We start from the raw sequence: 20,973 nt of genomic DNA on the forward strand, positions 1-20,973 counted from the left end.
ATTGCCATTACCCCCTTTTGCACCTTCTGTTACTGAGAAGATTTTGGCTCTGGCGTCATTGTAGTTCTTCAAGAACTGGTAGGTGTAGGCTGCTGTTCAACAGCCTTTAACTTCCTCTTCATCAAATTAAACAAAGCCAGACCTTCAGCCTCCCCTCAGTGATACTGTGCAGTAGACCAAGTGACCATTCTGATTGCCCTTCACTGAAATACCTCAATTTTCTTGACACCCATTTTGAGCTGGAGGCAGTTTTCATGTTATATTTGTCTCATCTTACGGAACCTGTAAAAATGATCTTTTCACTTGAAATGATTTTGAAAATGACTTTGAGATAACAGTGCTCCTTTGAAGGTGACTGTAGCTTTTAGAGTCTTGTTTTCAACTAGAAATAGAAAAGAAAGAGGGATCTGAGAAAGGAGACAAAGTGAAATACTGGAATAAGTTAGGTAAGAAATATTACTTGGAGGAGGATTTGGGGGCTGCCCATCTGGACAGCAGCTGGGCAGATGAGGACAAAGTTGAACATAAGCCAGCAATGTGTCCTTGTAGGAAAGAGGGCGGACTATATCCTGGGCTGCATTAGGAAAAGTATTGCCAGCAGGTTGAAAGAGGTAGTCTTTCCAGATCAATGGTCAGATTCTGGGCTCCCCAGAACATGAAAGACATGGTCATACTGGAAAGAGTAGTGAAGTACCTAATTTATGCCATGTCACTACTGTTACATTGTGATCCAATATAAAAATAGATTAATGTGATCTACTTAGCAGATAGGGACGGACCATATTTGAAATCATTTAAGCCAGCAAGTTTCATTCCTCTGAGAGAGGAAAGCCAATGGCAAAAAGAGTCTTCCAAAGAACTGCATTGCTCCATATTTCACTGAATAATTTGCCCAGGAGCTTTACCACAACAGTCATTGAAATATACCTTTCCTTTATTTCAATCCCTGTATAACTCTGTAAGAGCATAACACCTCCAAAATACCCTTCTATCAGGGATTTTGTCTCAGTTTTCGGTGCTGCCCACTCTCATCAGCATATCCAAGCTGGGCTCCACCTCCCAGCTAACTGAAGAATGCCTGAATAGGAAGAATCAGATCTGGAATAGGAATTGGTCCTGCTGGAAATGCCATTTACAGTTTTCCAAAGCAATGAATAAATTCCCCATGAAAGGACTTCCTCTAGAAATGACTTCATCATATTGAGGGCAGTACACTAACTTCCCCACAACTCTGCAAAGACCTGATGAATAACCACCAGCTCTAGAACAAGTTCAGCCCTGGCAAAACTTCGCAAGAGAAACAGTCATATTTTTGGACTCAACTCCTGTGAAAAAAAAAAAATCAATCTCATGACAAAACCGAAAGAGCAAAACAGCCCTGACACCACAGGTCTTGAGACCCAGCCAATGTTTGAGGAAGAAGAAGGGTTACACTTCTCTCCTATCAAATCTACAACTGATAGAGAAGAGCTTTGCCAGACAGGGTCAGAAAGTGCTTTCATCATGTTCAAACCTTGCTGCCTTGCAGTTTTTGTAGTGCAGATGGGGCAGTACCGCAGCATTTATAGAGGCAGAAGTGAAGCAGTTCCAGTCAGAAAAGGTAGCCTGGAAGACAGCTTTCTCTTTTTATAGAAACCAGAGGGCTGTTTATGCCTGATGGCAGTTCAGAGCAGCTCTATAGCAATCATCAGTTTCTACGGGATGTTGTGTTTTGGATGTCCGGCTTTCAGCTGTTGTGTGCTATTGCTATGCGGTAATGCTGACAGCTGCTGTGCTACACTCCAAATTAGCGCCTTCCTCTTGCTCAGGAGTGAAGTAATACCTATGTACAGGGCCAATTTCCAGTTCACTATGGAAATACCCCCAAACAAGTGAAAATACTACCAAAACAGATGCTTTGTGCCTGTTTCCTAATCAACCACATGATACTTCCTGTTTCTATACGGAGTTTCCCATTGACTCCCACACAAGTTTTTTTTTTTTTTTAATCTTTTCTTTCTTTTTTTTCTTCCAGCAGTCCAAATATTTTGGGTTGTGAAAAGAATTCAGTATCTCAGTAGTTCCACATTTCTTGTAAGATGGCTACACAGAACTGTTAGGATGCTGAGCCATGCTGGTAAATGATGGCATTCAGCCTGAAAGCCTGTTTTAATTCCTGCAGAGCCAACTTAAAATAAAATTCAATTTTGGAAGCTTTTAAAGATCTTCTGAGAAAATGATCACGAATGATGAAAGAGGACTTTTTGCAAGCCAATAGCTGTAATATATTGATAAAAGTGAAAACAAAAAATAGTTTTTAATTGATTTAGCATTCTTAAATTGCTTTGAAAACATTTGAATTGCCTTTTCAATCCAGTCAAAGTCCCACTTGGCCTAGGATCTATCCCCAGCAATGTCACTGACAGGTGTTTCTCAGCCTGTGGTCTGTACAGCGCTGGCAGTCCATTAAACATCAGATGGTGACCTGAAAAGCAGTCACAATGTTTTTTTCTAAGTAATCAGTCAAGCAAAGGTAACAAGGAAATCAAAGTAATAATATTTTCAAAACTTTTCTGAAAAAGTGAAGAGAGTGAACGCTTAAAGCTTAGCTTAATTGTAGCTGTATTTAAATGTTACAGATTTATCATGCAAATAGCTTTCCCCAAACCTAAGCGGCATATGAACTGAGAGAATTGCAGAGACACTGTTAAAAGGGAATGTACAAGAAACTCAGAAACACTCAGAAGTTTTTTCCTGTCTTGCCAGCCAGAAATAGATATATACAAAAAATTGGATCTGACGTCTCAGTCTCATAAAATTCTTTTGTATTTAAAAACACCACATCTGAGGATAAAAGTGTGAAGAAAAAAAACCAAACTTATTATATTAATGAATCAATGTTGGTTCTCACTGTTTCTAACGTTGTAACAGCTACATCCCAAGAACAAATCACATTTTCCTATTAAGGTCCCTTTAACAAACACTTTCACTTGCTCATTAGTCATTACTGTACATATAAGTACATTTCAGGGAACACAAGAGCATGAATAAAAGTTCTTTTATATTATTCTATGACTCAGGTCACACAGCCTAAGCAACTTGGAAGTTCGCTAGTTGTGGTTGCAGCACCAAAGACAAATACACTTGGAACAGTCAGGATGACTGCTTGAATGATTACAGATCTTTCATCACGGTGATCTGAGAATAGATGAAAGAGTTAGAAGTTTTGTGTTTATTCTATCCTAAACAAGACAAAATAAATATATATTAATTGAAAAAAATGATCACAGCTATAACATAGTACATAAAACTAAAGATGAGAAGAATGTATTCTGTAAAAAATAGTTTAGAATCCTGTTTCCAGACAAAACTGAGCATATTTTACTACCATGTACTATCCATGTTGAAGTAGATAAAATGAAATCAAAAAAGAATTATGCAGATAGAGAATTACTACTCACTTGAACCTGGCATATGCAGCTCTGTGTATGTTATACTTTCATATCTCGCACACAGCACAAATACATTTTCTTCCTTTCTGAGAAATTGTCTTGCTTTCTTTGCTCTTTCCCGTATGGAATTTCTGTGAAAAGTGCTAAGAATTTCAAAATTAGGGGACAAGTCAAAGCTAGAGCATTATTTGTAAACCTGAGGGAAAGTGGGAGAGAACAGCATTTAATTGATTCAGAGTGCAATAATTGAGACTTCATTGACTGTTCTGAGTCAGTCAGGCTGAGTCAGTCACTACATGAGCAAAACTATTGCCAGTCTAATTCTACTTGCAAGAGGTGGGCTTTGTGTGTGGAGCATAAGACCAAAAGTCACATGCCCTACAAGATGCTTATCTTCTTTTGGGCTCATCATATGACAGTGACCCAAGTAATCCAACTTCCCCATGTCTTCATGCTTTGAAACGTCACTGTTAATACTTGTTTCTGTGAGGGCTTAAAGATCTTTAAGTAAAAACATGCATAAGTGAATATCATTGCAAAGTAAAAAATCGTTAATATCAGCACTAGCAGCACAATTTCATGTAACTGTAGAAAACTCCTCAGCTCTATATTTTGGAAGTCAATGAAGCTGCCACTGGTAGCTACATTGGGCATAGCCTTTCTGTATTTAAATTGTGTATTCACCCTCAGCTGTGAACTTGTCAATACAAGTGGTACAATACCGAAGGCTAAAAATCTTGCTTTCAATCCCCTGTCTCTCTGGACAGTAATTTTCTTAGCATTTTTATTTTTCCAGTTTCCTCACCTGAAACTTTATCTGTACTTCTGATGTCTACTAAACAGGAACTGCTTGGTAATATTTTCTATATTGGAATAGACTGAGACATGTTTGGAACTTTCTTGAGTTCCAGGGGTTAATTTTTCTAACGCAAATACAAGGTCATAGTTGATTCTCTTTTTCCTCCCCTTCTCTGTTTCCTTCACTTTCTCCTTCCCTTTTTCCTCCCCTTCCCTTTTTCCTTCACTTTCTCCTTTCCTTTTTCCTTCCCTTCCCTTCCTTTCCCTTTCCCTTATTAAACCTGTCCTGTATGAAAGATCAGCATGTGATATTATTCAGCTAGGTAGAGGAGAGAAAGGCTGTGTTTACCTCACTGCAGGTACAGAGCTCAGTGTCACGCTGAGAATTATGTACCAGCCACACAGCATTTGGCAGTAATTCTGTCTTCCAGACATGCTCTTCCTTGTTCCTATATGCAAATATTTTCCAAAAATATCAAAGTGCCGTAAGGTTCTTATGGGAACTGCTGCAGAAGTATCAGTAACTACTTTGAGCAGCACACTTCCAAATCTGCATCCTTTTTTAAGGAAGCTAAAATGACAGTGCAGCCAATGTGCTTAAGATCAGTAGATTTACGCTCCGTGCTCAGGTCATGCACTGGCTGAGCAGAGTGGGATGCAGGCCTGCCTCCAGCTTCAGTTGTGCCAGCTGAAGTGGCTGTGCCCAGATGTGCCTGGATGACTCAGGCACCTGAGTGGGAGGTTGCACATGGAGACCTGCCAGCTGATCCGCCCAGCACCTGGGTGCTGATGAGCAGCTGCAGGTGTGCTGGGGTGAGGAAGACCTTGGTGAAAGCTGAAAGGGTCATGTACTCTCAGCTTGGTGTTGATTGCATGACTATGCATGTCTGGGTAAGTGTCTATGCTTGTCAAAATCTCCTGATTATTATCCTGGAACTGGAAGAAAATTTTGAGATAGACAAGCTTGCATGAAGGGGAAGAGGCAAGAAACCTGGACCTGATATAAGTTGGTGGACCTGATATACATTGGAGCAAACACAAGCCCCTGTTATGCAGATAGTCGGGCCAGATGTCCTAGTAGATCCTTTTGGTCCTCAAGGGTAGTAAACTTACGGTCAAAACATTCAAACTCAGCTGCCTGAAGTTAACTCTTCTTTGTGGAGTCATGTAAAGCACTTAAAAAAATAAAAATAAAAGCAGTTTCTATCAAAGCAAATGAAACCAGTATCAAAGCTTCCTACTTACTTACGTTAGGCCTTAAGGTATTAAAAAGATTTGGACTAATTGGAGTACTACAAAGAGATTCACAATGTAGTGAGCGGGTTTGAAAATAGCATCTGGAAGTGAAAGAAAGTCATGATGCAGAAGTTTGTGGCTTCTTCTTTCTGCATCTGCCTGGGATAAGGCTGTGGGACTTTTTCTGTCTTATGATAATATTCTTTGTGTTGATCCTGTGCTGCAGAAAAGGTGTTTCCCCAACATTTCTGACACATTGAACAGTAACAGGTGACGATGCCATTTGCCAGTTGAACATATATATAATTATGGAGGCTTCTCTTCCCCACAAATCTGGACTCAAGTAACTATCTGAATAACAAGACAAGTTTTTAAGTGACAGTGTTTCTAAGTCCCACATATTTCTTTGTCAGTTTTCTTGCTGGCATGGGATCCAGGGCTTCAGTAATGCTAGATAGGTAGGCAGGATCCACAAAGGTGCAGCAGGTGCTCACAGTACCTGTTCTGGCTGAAGGTGATCTTAGTATCCTAAACTGTCTATTTACAGTTTACATTTATGTGTAATTGCACAAATGAGGTTGGCAGATATGGAATAGATATTGCTGCATAACAATCATAAAATCACAGAATGATTTAGGTTTGAAGGGACCTCTGAAAGTCATCAAGCCCAATCTTCATCTGTTTATTACAGTGGGATGAAGTTAACTTTGCATTTAATTTTTGGTTCTGCCACAGACTTCCCTGGGATGAGGCACCTTGTCTTCCCTGTGGTTTAATTCCTGCTGATATAAAATAGAACTAATGATTTCAGATCTCACTGAGATGTTATCAAGAATGGCATAAGGCGAGATATGTCAATTAAGTTTGAGAGAGCTGGTATGTCTTGTCTACCCAGCGCAATATAGAACATATAGGAATACTAACTTGAAACCAAGATATATAATTGATCCTTGAGGAGCACCATGGAGAGTTTTACTCATGTTACAAGGCTTCTTCCAGAACCGTAGCTCAGACTGAACTGAGGCATGCCAGGAATTTATAATGTATAGTACTTGCCCTAAGCTTTCATCTTTTTATATAAATATATATGAAATAGGGAAAAAATAGTCAGAGTCTCAGCTCTCCCCTGGTATGTTGAAAACATGATCCTCTGAAGTAATTGTGCATCTTTTACATATGAAGCTTCAGAAATAACAAAAATACAATTATGATTGAAAAGTACATCTACCTACCTGTCAGTTTCAGGCCCAAATTCTTTCAACTAAATACTAGGCATTGCCTAAGTCAGGCCTTATATTCACCAAGTTACCACTGGGGAGCTTATTTTCTCTTCTGACCAAGGAGGGTACCTTTGGTGACTTTTTTCCCAGCTTAAAGTGCCAAAACTTAAGGAAGGTAAATGTACAGTGAATTAATATATAAATAGATATTTTGACTCTACTTTGGACCACTTATCTAGGGCAAAATTAACGCTTCTTCTCTAATACTCTAGTTTAAACTAACTATTCTACCCTCAGGAATACTGTTGTGACCCCACTAAAAGCAACAAAACCAAGTAACCAGGTAGTAACTATGTCCTGAAACTATAGATCACAGGAGATAAATCCCCCCAAATAAAGGCCTGTTTAACATACATGTTGAACACCCTTCTGCCCAGGAAGCCTCTTATGTCTTCCAATATAAAATCTCACAGAAACAGTAAAGAATAAGAGAGCAGTTGGCATGATGGCAAGAGACACAGTGGTATCACCAAGAAGAAAAGATTAAGGCCTGACAGCGTGCCTCAATTTGCGTATCCTGCTCACCCCCGAGAATCCACGTTGCTGTTTCAAGTTATCAGCCAAATGACCCTCTCTCTAGCAAAAATTCCTCTCTTTGTCTAATTTGCTCACTATTTATGGTACCTTAACTCCAAGGCTGCTGGAGGGCTTACAGGTTTGAAGAGATCTTTCTTTTAAGATAATGAACAACAATGGTGATGATGGGGGGTTGTATACACATAAAAGGGACTGAGATATCATGCTAAAAAACACCTCGTGGAACACAAGATGAAGAGATAGGGGAAAGTCAGATGATCTAATCACTCAGTTTGGATATCATTTGTATTTTAGCACATACGTTTAAGTGAGAAGCATAGGGAAACTTGTTCAACTTGCACTCTCAGAAGAAAATGCTTAAATCCATCTTCACTATCATCTTCCAATAGCTGAAGATTTCAAGGTAAAATCTCTCAGAGTAAGCAGACAACACATGCTTATACTCTTCGTTCTGGAGCATGTACCAGCTGCTCACATCAGGCTGCCTTGTGACCAAAGGAGAGCAGCAGCATTAAGAATCTTAATCTTCCTCACAAGCCCTTTTTTATCACCTTCCCATCCTATGTTTTCACCTCAATTGCCATACTAACATTGTTCATTTCTGATAAGACCATCACAGCACATTATTTTAATTTCATAATAACAATAATGAATTCAAGTTTCTGTCACCCAACCTGTTTTAATGACTGTGAGCCAGAGACGCTGCACAACAATGCAAGGATTTACACTAATCTGGGCTGGGAGGGGGGCACATTCTGAGGAAGGCAAACAAATAGTGGGAACACTGGCTCATAAAGTGGAAGGGACATCTATGTTAGATTGAAATCACTGTGCTGAAGTTAAAATGGAAGCAAGGGGCATCATTTATCAGCAATTTTAGCCAGAGGTCAGTGCATCTAGAGGATGCTGTAATTTTCCACTGCTTTCTGCAAGGACGGGAATTACTTTTTTCTCAGTACAGCTCTGCTCCACTTCGTGATCCTGTGAGCATAATCCCTTGACACTAAAGCTTCTTATTGACAATGCAGTAAACCTGCTCTACAAACATCAGAAAAGGGAAATAAAAGATGTTCCCAATTTGGGTTTGGCAAAACATGACATTGAAATCAGCTAGATATTTACAGATCAATAGGGGCTTCAGTCAATAACTCTCCTTTCAGAATAATGCCAGCAGACCTGTTGACAGCACTCAGAACCTTCTGATTTAAAATCTCGATTTGGGTTATTATTAAGGCCGTTATTCAATTCTTATCTATTTGTTGCTACTCATACCCCACCATTTGTGGGGACAGCCCACAAAAAATCTTGACTGAATGCTTTGGCTGTTGCGCGTGAACCTTAGTTACAGGGTCAGAGACTCGTTTGTTGGGGATTTACAGGAGGAAAGTAAAAGCTCTTTTTGAGAGAATTTGGTTCACAGCTCAGATGCTGTCAGGAGCACAGCCTCCTTTTGCATCCAGGACAGTGTCATTCCTGCAGTCCAAGGCCTGAATCCCATCTTTGTTTAATTAACCTGAACTCAACTGTCGCTGAAAATATTTGCAGAATTTTGTGAAGCTTCCGCTCAGAGTCAGCCAAGAAATTCTAGGAACAGCTCAACCTGCCACATCCTAAAGTCGAGATCCAGCAAGATAAGGTGCAGGAATTCATTCCCTTAGCACTGAACTCATTGCCAAATTGAAGTTCAGAAGCTATCTGAGAATCTAATTCCTGAAGGATGGAGGCATGAAGGACAGGCGTAAATCATTCCACAGCACACAATGAGCACTGGGACATAATCAGAGGAAGAGAATTCACAGATTCCAATTACTGAGTGGGCTATGAGAGCATCTGACCTTCCTGAAGGACAAGAGGGAAAAGTTTCTGTGCGCATAAGTACAGTTGAGCAGGATGAGCATCCATTCACTGCAGATGAGATTCCTCCAGTGAGACTTCTCAAAGGAGACACATTTCCACAGGCAGCATCTGCTGAAAGCATTTCCAGCACAGAATCACACCAGTGCTGTGTTGTTTGTCCTTTAAGATAAACTGAACCACATTCCCATTTAATTTTACCTTGGGCAAGTCCCAACCTCTGTGTAATAGGACCTAGGGATACCCATAGCCACCACATATGGGCAAGGACACACTGTGCCAGCTCTGCCTTGACGTCTGGGCAGCCCATGGCTGCAGCAGGGCTGTGTCTTCCTGTATTTCTGCCAGCCCCACAGCTGGGCTCTAGCTTGGATGCTGGCATGGTGAGAGGGGTGATGAGAGTCTGCTTACCCACTGATACTCTTACATGCAGCAGAGTTACTCAGCAGTCATGCTTTGTACTAAGTTACAAAATTGAATCAGTTACCTGCCTTCTTGCCAGCAAGCAGCAGTTTCCAGGTTGTGTAAGTGGGTTAAATTCTGAACACAGACCAAGGACAGTGTCACTCCGAAGGGGAATGGGAAAATCATAATGAAGGTGTGGAGCTGGGTCTATGAAAGTCAGTGTATAGGGTTACCTGCACCAGCAAACAGCACTACTAAGGGCCCTGGAGCATGTCCAGAGAAGGATGGCGAAGCTGGTGAGGAGTCTGGAGCACAAGTCTTACGGGGAATTGAGCTGAGGGAACTGAGATTGTTAAGACTGGAGAAAAGGAGGCTCAGGGGAGGTTTTTTTGCTCTCTGTGACAGCCAGAAAGGAGGTTGTGGCAAGGTAGGGCCGCTTCTCCCAGCTGACAGTGATAGGATGAGAGGTAATGGCCCCAAGTTGCACCAGGGGAGGTTCAGGTTGGATACTAGGAAAAAATTCTTATCTGAAGGAATGGTGAGGCAATGAAACAGGATGCCCAAGGAGGTGGTGGACTCACCATCCCGGAAGCGTTCAAGAAACATGTGGATGTGGCTTTTAGGGACATGGTTAGTGGGCATGGTGGTGATGGGCTGATGGTTGGAGTAGATGATCTTGGAGATCTTTTCCAATCTATTATATATATATATTATATATGATTCTATGATTGGGCAACTGCTCTATGTGCCCCTGAAGCGTCCCTGGCTCCCAGGGGTTTGTGGTTCAGGAATACAGTGGGTCAGACATGCTGCCTTGGCAGTCTACAGCGCTCAAGTAGTTTTTTTCTGTTAATTTGTGCAGCCATTCCTGAACCTATCCACAGCCCTGTAGTTCTGCAACTTTTCATAATCCATTTCCTTTTTCATTTTGAATGTCCTCCTAATACTTTATTAATTTTCCTTTTTTATATTATATTATATTATATTATATTATATTATATTATATTATATTATATTATATTTATTTATTTATTTATTTAAAGAAAAAAGAAAGAAAAGTATTAATGTAGAAGTTCAGGAAGAAATGCCAAAATTTCAGTCCCAGAGAAAAACACAGTGTGAAACATCATTGTAATTGTTGGATTCTTCCCTTGTGTGTACTTATCAGCACACTCTTGACTCATCGCCTGCATAAGTCATTGGTGCAAACCGTTGCAGTTTATTGATGCTCCCACAACTCCTGAAGCTTTTCCAGGAGACTCAGCTCCCGAATAATGGGATTACCCCTAATGGGTAACCTCTTGGCTACTTTTTGCTCCTCTATGCTCTATCTTCCATTTCAACTGGTTTTGCTGACATCGCTGTAGAGAAAAGTCGTAGAATGCATTCTCGGAGCACTCGAGCTTCTGAGAACGCAGTTTACGGCTTCAGAGAAATAGCAGCAACGCGTTCCATGCGAAGGAATCGCCTTAAACACACCCACTCGGTGATGCACGGGCCGCTTCCCGCCGTCGGGGAGGGGGCGAGGAGCGGTACCCGTACCCATCCCACGGGGCCGCGCAGGTGGGCGCCGGCACGGGCGGGCGGACAGCGGTTTTCCGCAGCGGGGCGCGGCCGGGGTGCGCGGCGCCGGGCCGGGCTGGCGGGGGGCGCCGCCGGGGCGCTGCCGGCGGAAGGCGCTGGGTGCCAGCTGGGAGCGGGGCCCGGCCCGCCTCGGCGCTATCCGGCCGCGGCTCCCCCCCGCAGGAGCAGCGCCCGCCCCGCCGCTGCCTGAGTTGGCTCCCGGCCATCTTTTTTTTTTTTTTTTTTTTTTTTTTCGGCGGGGGGTCGGGAGGGCAGCGCCCGCTTCCGTGGGTCCGGAGGGCAGGGCCACCCCCTCCGCGCTGCCGGGGTGTGTGCGCGCGTCTCGGGCTCCCGCTGATGACAGTAATTTTGACGGCGATGTTGCAATGGGGCAGAGAGTGCGGGGCGGCCCGTGAACTTTATAACGCTGCCGCATGTAAATCGCCCTCGGCGCTGCGCTCATAAGCGGGACAGCAGGAACGGTGCCGGCCTCCCCCTGCTCGCCGCCTCCTTCCAGTCCCGGGGCCGGCCAGGAAGGGCGCGCAGTCGGGATTACGGCAGCCCGCACGCAGCTGCAGCGCACGGCTCCGCGCAGAGCCCGCATCCCCGCGGCGATGAGGGGCAAAGAGGAGAAATCTTCACTGAAAGGTGGGCTCCGCTGCGCTCCGTGGGGGCTTTTTGCAAAGCAGTCTCGACGGGGAAATAAAACCCAGCGCCGTGCGCAGGGCTGGAGCACGGGAAGGGGCGAGGAGCAGTGGCACAAGCAGGAGGCGAAGAGGCGGCGGCGGGAGGGGGGTTAAAGGGAGAGGGTGCAGGTTGTGCGGAGGAGAGGGGGTAGTGCCCGGGGGCTGCGGAACGGCGGCCGCCCGAACGGTGGTGATGTAGAGCATTGGTCTCATCGCAGCCCCGGAGGGGAGCGCTCCTGCTGCGATCCACCCGGCTTTTTTTTTTTTTTTTTTTCCTGTCTTTTTGTTTATTTGTTTTCTACTACGAAAAGCGGCAGTTCTAGCAACAGAGGGAGGAAGGCAACAAGTAGGAGAAGACAGAGCCCCGCCGGCTGCACGCAGCCTTCCGCGCTGCTCCCCGTCGCCCCTTCCTGCCCTGGCGCCGGCTCGCCTCCATCCCCCGGAGCGCGACTGCCGCCCCCCCCGGCTCCGTTCGCTCCTTCCTCTGTCGTTGTAAAACGTTTTGCGAGAGCTGTGACCGTCCCGTAGGGTCGGTCCTCCCCGCCGCGGGCCGTGCCTGTCACTGCTCGGGGTGAGACGGGTGCTATGCCGGGGTGCTCCCCGTTCCCGGCCCCGAGGAAGCAGCCGAGGGATGCCGCCCAGCGGCCGCCTGGGGTTTCGGGACGGGGGGGCGAAAGGGGCCCCAGGCGGGGGGGGGGGAGTAATGGGGGCACGGCGCAGCTGGAGCCGCTGGCGGCAGCCCAGTCACTCAGATGCGAAATGACTACGTGCGTAGCGCCCGCCGGGCGGAGTGTACCCACGGGGAAGCCTGGGGGAGATGCCCCGACCGGGCTCGGAGCGCCCGCGGGGCAGCGGATGAGGCGAGTGCACGGGGAAAGAAACTGAGCGGAGGGACGGTCCCTCACTTCTGTTAATTTTTGGCTCGTGCGGTTCTCCGTCATCTCCCTGGCTTTTTCCAGCAGCAAAATTCGGCCCTCTCCTACTCCCAAGTTCAAGGAACTGGGATTTTTTTCCCCCTACGTTTCCTTTTCTGGCATGAAAAAAAACGTGCGGTTTTTTTGTTATTTTTTTTTTTTTCCCTTTTCCCTTTCAGTAATGTCCCGACCGAGCAACCGGGCGTAGGGCCATTTGTTTGTTTTATTGAAAACCCGGGGCAGGAAATCTCCTTCTCCTGACTCACTGTGGCTCCTTCAAGGAAACGTCAAACGCCGCCTTTATCGCAGCTCCCCGGGGTCGGCGACTTAACGAAGCGCCTCTTTAGTGCTCCTGCACCCAGCCAGAGAGGGCAGCGAGGACGGAGCGACTCCGCTCGATCCCTCCCCCCCCGCCGCGACGTTATCGGAGGCCGGCAGCCTCCGAGGACGTTGCGGGGGTGGGGGGACGAGCGAAGCCGCCCCGCCCCGATCCCGCCCCGATCCGCCGCCACTTAAGCGCCGTCGGGTGCCGCTCCCGGGCAGTGCGGTGCTGGCAGCAGAGCTCTCGGTGGCTCCGCAGCCCCTTCCCAGCGCAATGACAGTGAAGGCGGCCGAAGCTTCGGGTCCCGCTTTGACTTATTCGAAGATGAGGGGGATGGTGGCCATTCTCATCGGTGAGCGGGAGGAAGGATGCTCGCGGGCTGATTTTTTTTTTTTTTTTTTTTTCTTTTTCGGCAGGGCAAGCAGATGGCTAAATGCTTTTTGTTTTTTAACACTCTCTTTTTTTTGTTGTTGTTGTTGTTTTATAGCTTTCATGAAACAGAGAAGAATGGGGCTTAATGATTTCATTCAGAAGATAGCCACAAACTCCTATGCATGCAAGCAGTAAGTATCAGCGATTTCAGATGGGTTTCAGTGACAAGGGAGGGTCAGGTTGGGTGTCAGGAAAAGGTTCTTCATTAGAGGGTGGTTGGGCAGTGGAACAGGCTCCCCAGGGCAGTGGTCGTGGCAGTGAGCTTGCCGAGTTCAAGAAGCTTTTGGGCAACAATCTCAGCCATACGATCTGATTTTTGGGTGGTCTTGTGTGGAGCCAGGGGTTGGATTCTGTGATCCTTATGGGTCCCTTCCAATTCAGGATATTCTGTGATTCTAACAAATCCCACTATTGATTAAAAAAATTGTTTACTGTAATGCTTCTGACATGACTATTACAGAAGAATTATTTGCTCTTCTTGAGGTATTAGTCACCTTGCGGCAAATTTTCCTGAGCAGGGTTTGGATGAAATTGGTTCGATGGAATTTCTAGGGCCCCACCTCTGTTGTGATCTGTACATATGCTATAAATACATTTATTTCTATGGCAGAACTTACATTCTGTAAGTTAGTTTTACTCCTTAAGCCAAACAGATCGTTGCTTTCTGTAATAGCCCAAGCCCAAACTCATCTTTCCCCAGCGCAGTCCTTGCTTGCCCTCTGGTGGAAAAATCGACCTGATGGTAATGATTAACACATACTTTCATCATTGCAGCCCTGAAGTACAATCTATCTTGAAAATCTCCCAGCCTCAAGAGCCTGAACTTATGAACGCTAATCCGTCTCCTCCGGTAAGCAGATTTTACGCTCCATGAAGCATTTTTAGAACATCAAATGAGCTGATAATAGAAGCGTAGCAAAATTAGCATCACGAGTGTTACTTCAGTTTATATCACAATGATGTAGGTAGGGAAAAAGTGATCTTGTGGATCTTGTTTTCAACATGGAGAAAAAAATTTTTAAATTAACCTTTATTAATTGTAGCTTCATTATGGAATGTGACTAAGACCTCAGAAAGAGTTGTTAGATCAGCTATTGCTGTTATACTTTTCTTGAGTAGTACCAAAGAGTGTAAGTCATCTGGTAGATGTCTAGATTAAAGTTTTAGTGATAAGCAGAGTGTTCGTCCTCACTTTCAAAGTTACTTTATCTATATTAAAAAAAACTCTCAGTGTTTTATGAGAACTGTTTTGTGTGTTTGTCATTCTAGCCCAGTCCGTCACAGCAGATAAATCTTGGCCCATCATCCAACCCACATGCCAAGCCATCAGACTTTCATTTCTTAAAAGTTATTGGAAAAGGAAGCTTTGGAAAGGTAAGCATAACTTCTTTTTTACTGTAATTGAATTACTCTTCAGCTCGTGTATGTGGTAATGCCTACGGGCTCTGTTTGTGCTGCCTTTGGTGAATGGCAGTCATTTAGAGCAGACGTGGGCAGTGCTGCTGCCCAGTGCCTGGCTCTGCTGGGCCGCAGGGAAGGGAAGCAGGGTGCTGCATTTCTGTGAGTCACAGTAGAGCAAGGCAGGGAGTAGGCAGGAGTGGGGGTTCTTCAGCTTGGGAGGGTATCTGTTTCCCTTCTGGAAGGGAAGGATACTAATCATAAAAACTAGATTTATCTGTGGGAGTGCTGACAGCTTTAGGCACTGCCAGCACAGAGCTTGCATGCTGAGCTAGAGGAGTGGAGCAGTGCTGAGCCGTTAGCAGAAGGGATTGTTTTCTGTTGTGTTTACTCTTTGTTCTGTAGCTTAGCATTGCTCACTTCTGGGAATCTGTCTTCTTTCAGGTTCTTCTTGCACGGCATAAGGCGGAAGAGCAGTTTTATGCTGTTAAAGTCCTACAGAAAAAAGCAATCCTGAAGAAGAAGGAGGTGAGCTGCTTCTTAGTGTTTTTGTTGTGATGTTCGTCAAATTGATTATTACTGCTGTTGCTCAGCAAGTACTGTTGCTAAACATTGATTTCCCGTGTGTTCAGGAAAAGCACATCATGTCAGAGCGCAATGTCCTGCTGAAAAATGTGAAACACCCCTTCCTGGTCGGACTTCACTTCTCCTTCCAAACTGCAGACAAACTGTATTTTGTCCTGGACTACATCAATGGCGGAGAGGTAAGCAGTAAGAAAATCAAGTAGTATTTCCTATCATGTGTGCAGCGGTAGGGTAGACTTTTTTTTCACCCTTCCTTTTAAATAAAAAGAGTTCCAAGGGGAAAAAAACCATGGGGAAAAGTTAGTAGAATTAATGTTTCCGGCCTGCCAAATTTTGGACTACCAAAGGATCGTTAGGCCATTTCCTGCCATTGTTCTTCCTAGCTATATATGTTGAGTCTAATTAAGCTCATTGTTAACAGGCTCTGGCGCCGCTTACAGAACTTTGTTCTTTCTGTCTCCTGCAGTTGTTCTACCATCTCCAGAGGGAGCGTTGCTTCCTGGAGCCAAGGGCCCGATTTTATGCTGCTGAAATTGCCAGTGCGTTGGGCTACCTGCACTCCCTGAACATTGTCTATCGGTAAGCAATGTTGTTGGACTAAAAGAAACCACGCCCTTTGTTTAATGAGCATTAAAAAGTTTACCTCAATATTAGCCCAGTGTTTATTTTTATCATTTTTTATGACTTAATGAGTAAACAATCTTCTGACTTCAGCTCTTCTAAGGAACATTTTTTCTTTCATCTTTTCCTACAGTGACTTGAAGCCAGAGAATATTCTACTTGATTCGCAGGGGCACATTGTTTTGACTGACTTTGGACTCTGCAAGGAAAACATAGAGCACAATGGCACAACCTCCACCTTCTGTGGCACACCTGAGGTACGTCCAGTCCTCAAAGTGCAATCACAGCTCATCATCCCGATGTGCTTTTCCCGTGGGTGAGACACGTGGGGTTTAGGATGGGTCTTGTGATATCAGACTGTGGTGAGGACCTGTGGGATACAAAGAGCTTGTTGATGAGGAGAGAGTGGCTTTCAAGCCTGCTGCTGGTTTTAAAAGTACTTGCATCTTCCTGGCAGCTTAGATACTGTTGGGATTCAGCGAGCTGTTGTCATTCAGAAATGGGGGGACTGCAGTAACTACACAGATCCCTTTTGCTAATGTGTTTCTTTTCCTTCTCTTCCACAGTACCTTGCTCCTGAAGTTCTTCACAAGCAGCCCTATGACAGGACTGTGGACTGGTGGTGCCTTGGAGCAGTCTTGTACGAGATGCTTTATGGCCTGGTAAGCAGTGAATCCTCACTGACAGATCAAACGAGCTCACTGTTGCGCTCTCAGAAGGCGCGTACTCACGAGTCAGCCCCGTAACCTTGATCTCTCCATTGCTGTTTCCACAGCCGCCTTTCTACAGCAGGAACACAGCAGAAATGTATGATAACATCTTGAACAAACCTTTGCAACTGAAGCCAAATATTACCAACTCTGCTAGACATCTCCTGGAAGGCCTTCTGCAGAAAGACAGGACAAAGAGGCTTGGTGCCAAGGAGGACTTTGTAAGTGCCAGATGAGCAGTTCTTCCTGTGTGCAGTACAGGAAGATGACTAGGTCATATTACTTACATTAGCTAGGGTCTGAATTAATCTATTTTTTTCTCTCACTAACAGACGGAGATTAAGAATCACATCTTCTTCTCCCCAATTAACTGGGATGATCTTATTAATAAGAAGATTACCCCCCCTTTTAACCCAAATGTGGTATGTATCACTTCTAATTATAGAATGTGTAAGGAAGTGTCTTCATGGGGTGCCCAGAAGCTAGAGGAAACTGGCCACATGGAGATGTGTTTGGGCAGCACAGCTTTCCTCATGGCCATTCAGAGAAGATTAAAAATAAGCAGTAGCTGACTTTTTGCTGATGGATTTTCTAAATTTAGATGCGTGTTTTTTTTTTTTGTTTTTGTTTTTGTTTTTTTTTTTTTTGAGGAGGAGGGATGGGAGACCTCTGACAAATAAATACTTCATTTGCGTGGCTATTTTAAAATAATCCCCGTATTACCAAAGGGGAAGGTAAGGTGCAGAAAGTTGGTAGATTCTCATGCATAGAGCTAAATTTGGCTTGTCAGATAGTAACTAAGTGCAGGTATCTGGGTATCTGGTTGTGGAGGTGGTTCTCTTTTACTGTTTGAGCTTTTTTTTTCCCAGAAAATAAGAAGGTCTGATCTTAATAGTGTGTTTTTTTTTCCTTTTTTTCTCCTTCACCAGAGTGGCCCCAATGACCTGCGGCACTTTGATCCTGAATTTACAGATGAGCCAGTCCCCAGCTCTATTGGCCAGTCTCCAGACAGCATCCTCATCACCGCCAGCGTCAAAGAAGCTGCTGAGGCTTTTTTGGGCTTCTCATATGCCCCACCTGTGGACTCTTTCTTGTGAACATTTTTCTTTCTTACTTTTTTTTTTTAAATAATAATAACTATTATTTTTATTTTTGTTTGGCCTTCTGGTGGAATTGCCAGTTGACCGGTCACCTTGAAACAGAATTTGCACATTTCCACCATGGCAGCTTTGCAGCCTTAATTTCAACTACACTGTTTGCTGGAAGCTTTTTTGAAGAGCACATCACTCTCTGAATGAGCTTTGCAGGCTTTTCATTTCCATTTTTTTTCTTCCCCCAAAGTGGTGCTGTCTCCTTGGGAAAGAAAAACAAAAGTGACTGCTGCGATAGACTGCTATGGCAGATTGTAGAGTAAGAATGAGCAGTTTTGAAATCGAGCTCTGAAAAGCCTTGCATGAAGATCTTTCCGAACGTGATAAGGATTTTATGAAATGTGCCTTTTTCTGATGAGATCTTGTTAGCTCCAAAGCTTTCCCTGTTGCAGAGTGTGTTTCTCAGTTCATTTATGTGGGTTTACTATGTGAACAAATGGTATGCGTGTGGTCTGCGTATTACAGATGGACTTAGTGTAATGCATCAATGTGACACTTGCAGGATACCACAATGTGGGGCATTGTTTGTTTCTTCCATATTTGGAAGATAAATTAAGTGTAATTTTGAAATTTTTTTTGTAAATCGATACAGGCAACTGAAATTATTGAAATGGGCTCTCAATTACTTGTATCCAAATGCTTGAAGAAAGCATTGCTGCTATGAACAGATTTCTATTTTTAGAAAGGGTTTTTATGGACCAAAATGCCCCAGCTGCAGTCAGTCGAAGCTGTTGGTTTCTTTCTTTTTTTTTCTTTTTTTTTTTTCCTTTCTTTGTTTAAAAGATGTCATCTGTAAAATGGGCATTATTTATGGTTTTGGGTTTTGGGGGTTTTTCATTCCTGGTTGTATGTATTGTAAAAAAAATATCTGTACATTCAGTTGTAACTCTAGATGTATATTTAAACTTAAAGACTTAACTTGTAATGTATACCATCATTGTAATGTAATATAATTAACATGGTTATATGTATCATATTTTTTGTGACCAAACCCATTGGTTTGCAGTAAAATCTTGGAAAAAATACGTCCCTGAGCTTGTCTCTGATGTAGACAAAGCATAACTACACTTCAGGAACTAAGTCACTAAGCCAGTTGTATAGCAAAGACTAGACTTATTTAACCACTGTGCTGCAGTCGTATGCTAAAGCAGATTTCACTAAGGCCAATGGAAATTTCCTATTTGGGCATCTGTCATGGAGCATCAAACATTGCTGCAGAGTGTGGTAGGGTGCAAGGTGCCTTGAGCTTGTCAGTGCTGACAAAAGCTACCATGAGGGCAGATTTCACCAACTGACTATATGCTTACTTGAATGGGGTATATCTGAATTTAAAACAGCTGTTAAATACAAACTTTTATTACTGACTACTGCTGGGTGGCTTGCAGGAGGGACCTGCAAGCCACTTTCAGGTAAGAATTAAGATAGCTTTTGGAGTGATCCCATTCAATTTCTTTTTTTCTGGATGGATTGAGTGCTTGCACCTTGTTTATAGCTTCTATTTCCTCTGGTTACTGCAGTTAGTGTTCTTTGCAATTTGGATAATCAAAATGAGCAGTTGCTTGGAAAAACCTGGATAGAGTCTGCTGTAGCTCAGGTAATTGCAATAAACTTTCATAGGGGCAATATTTCTGTTCACTATGTTCTTGAGATACAAGCGTGCAGTAACTTTCCATCTTTCATTACTGGATATAGGAGTGAAAGCATTGTGTTGCTTCAGCTATGAACTGTGTGTTTGGGAGATCACATTCATAGTTGAAAATGCTAATTTATAGCAGCCAAGAAACCCTTCTCCTTTCAGAGCATGCTAAGATAGGAAAGAGATGCAGCCACATCCCCCTTAAATTCAACAACCCTTGAATTCACGGTATCAGTAATTCTTTGAATAGTGTACTGATGGGCCTTGCAAAGTTTCCACAGCTATAATGTGCCTGAGACATCTTTTGTGTTGATGACTCCTAGGCCTCTTGAAAATCTTAGAGAAAATGAAACTGGACTTGCTAAGCCATGAAGTTATGTGATATGTTCTATCTTTGCCTTCCATTTCCCTCTCACTAGCAAGGTGCTGCATGTAGATATGCAAGCAGAGAAGTGCAGCCCAAACGTAACAATACAGAACATACTTTCTACTGTATTCAAGGAAAAAAAAAAACAACAAACACTGGAGGCATTAATAATGAAGAAATGGAACTTCAGTGACTCAGAGATGTACACTGTGTGCATTTAATCTTTGCCAGTACATAGTATAATTTTAATGGGTTACATTTTAAAAATGGTCTGATTGTAATTTTAAGTATTCTACCATGTATAAGCTCATTACATTGCTACTGCTTTGTGCAAAAGTCCGTGACTGTTAGCAATGAATATTCAACACACTGCCTCCATTTTTAGCGTAGGAAGGGTGAGTAATTTGCCTGTATTTTCAATCTGCCTGAATCTAACATATTAAAGGCATACCTGAAAGGAGATAGTCTATGGGAGTCAGCTGTGCTATAACTGCCATCAGCCTGAGAAGTTTTAGTTAGCAGAGCAATTGAGAGAAATAACCTGAAACAAAACATCGTATTATATCCCAAGTGATGAGCATGGTAGGGTCCTTCTACACTCATTGGACGGTGTGTATTGATGGTACATACAAACATTATAATGCACAAGTTAAGATATTTCACACAGTCCTTTCTGTATGATTTATCCCTATGCATTACAAGCCTTGTTTCATTTCATGAACCTTAGGAAGTTAATTGAAGCTTAATGATGATGAGGGCGTTCTTCGTAAACTCTCTACAATCAGCAGAGTGGCAGGCACTCTTATCTTAAGTTAAGCAGGAGATGCCTCTACATGTTCCAAAATCTTTTAAAAAGTAGTTTATGACCATCTTCCATTCACTTATTTTAAAGATCTTCCAGAAAATAATTAAGAACAAGACTTCTGTATAGCTTTGTACCTGAAGTGAAAAATTTTTACAAATACTAGAAAAAAAATTGAGGGACATGGCTCAGAAAAGAGATTTGATGGTGGTTCTAATTAGGCTGGGGTACTTAAAGCATGATGA

At 43.4% G+C, this 20,973-nt stretch overlaps 1 protein-coding gene across 2 annotated transcripts; it reads left to right on the top strand.

The window, feature by feature from the left end:
• The first annotated feature begins 11,388 nt into the window (after window positions 1-11,388).
• Window positions 11,389-18,948, top strand: SGK1 (serum/glucocorticoid regulated kinase 1). 2 transcript variants are annotated; one of them, XM_085217255.1, is made up of 12 exons: window positions 11,389-11,752; window positions 13,514-13,589; window positions 14,233-14,308; window positions 14,728-14,832; window positions 15,301-15,384; window positions 15,489-15,620; window positions 15,908-16,020; window positions 16,196-16,319; window positions 16,629-16,724; window positions 16,838-16,993; window positions 17,105-17,194; window positions 17,702-18,948. In XM_085217255.1, exons 1-12 carry the CDS (start codon window positions 11,719-11,721, stop codon window positions 17,867-17,869), a joined length of 1,254 nt encoding a protein of 417 aa, XP_085073381.1. In that variant the 5' UTR covers window positions 11,389-11,718; the 3' UTR covers window positions 17,870-18,948. The 2 variants fall into 2 exon arrangements, with proteins under 2 accessions (XP_085073381.1, XP_085073380.1); XM_085217254.1 differs by lacking the exon at window positions 11,389-11,752 and adding an exon at window positions 13,219-13,378.
• The last annotated feature ends 2,025 nt before the right edge of the window (window positions 18,949-20,973 follow it).

This window comes from Meleagris gallopavo, chromosome 2, assembly GCF_905368555.1.
Source record: "Meleagris gallopavo chromosome 2, MGAL_WU_HG_1.1, whole genome shotgun sequence".
Classification (NCBI taxonomy): domain Eukaryota; kingdom Metazoa; phylum Chordata; class Aves; order Galliformes; family Phasianidae; genus Meleagris; species Meleagris gallopavo.

Excerpts from the sequence above, each read along its gene's own strand:
- SGK1 (XM_085217254.1), top strand. The coding sequence starts at position 13,300 with ATGACAGTGAAGGCGGCCGAAGCTTCGGGTCCCGCTTTGACTTATTCG. Across the intron at positions 13,379-13,513 it reads GATGGTGGCCATTCTCATCG|CTTTCATGAAACAGAGAAGA; the intron begins GTGAGCGGGAGG and ends GTTGTTTTATAG. Across the intron at positions 14,309-14,727 it reads ACGCTAATCCGTCTCCTCCG|CCCAGTCCGTCACAGCAGAT; the intron begins GTAAGCAGATTT and ends TTGTCATTCTAG.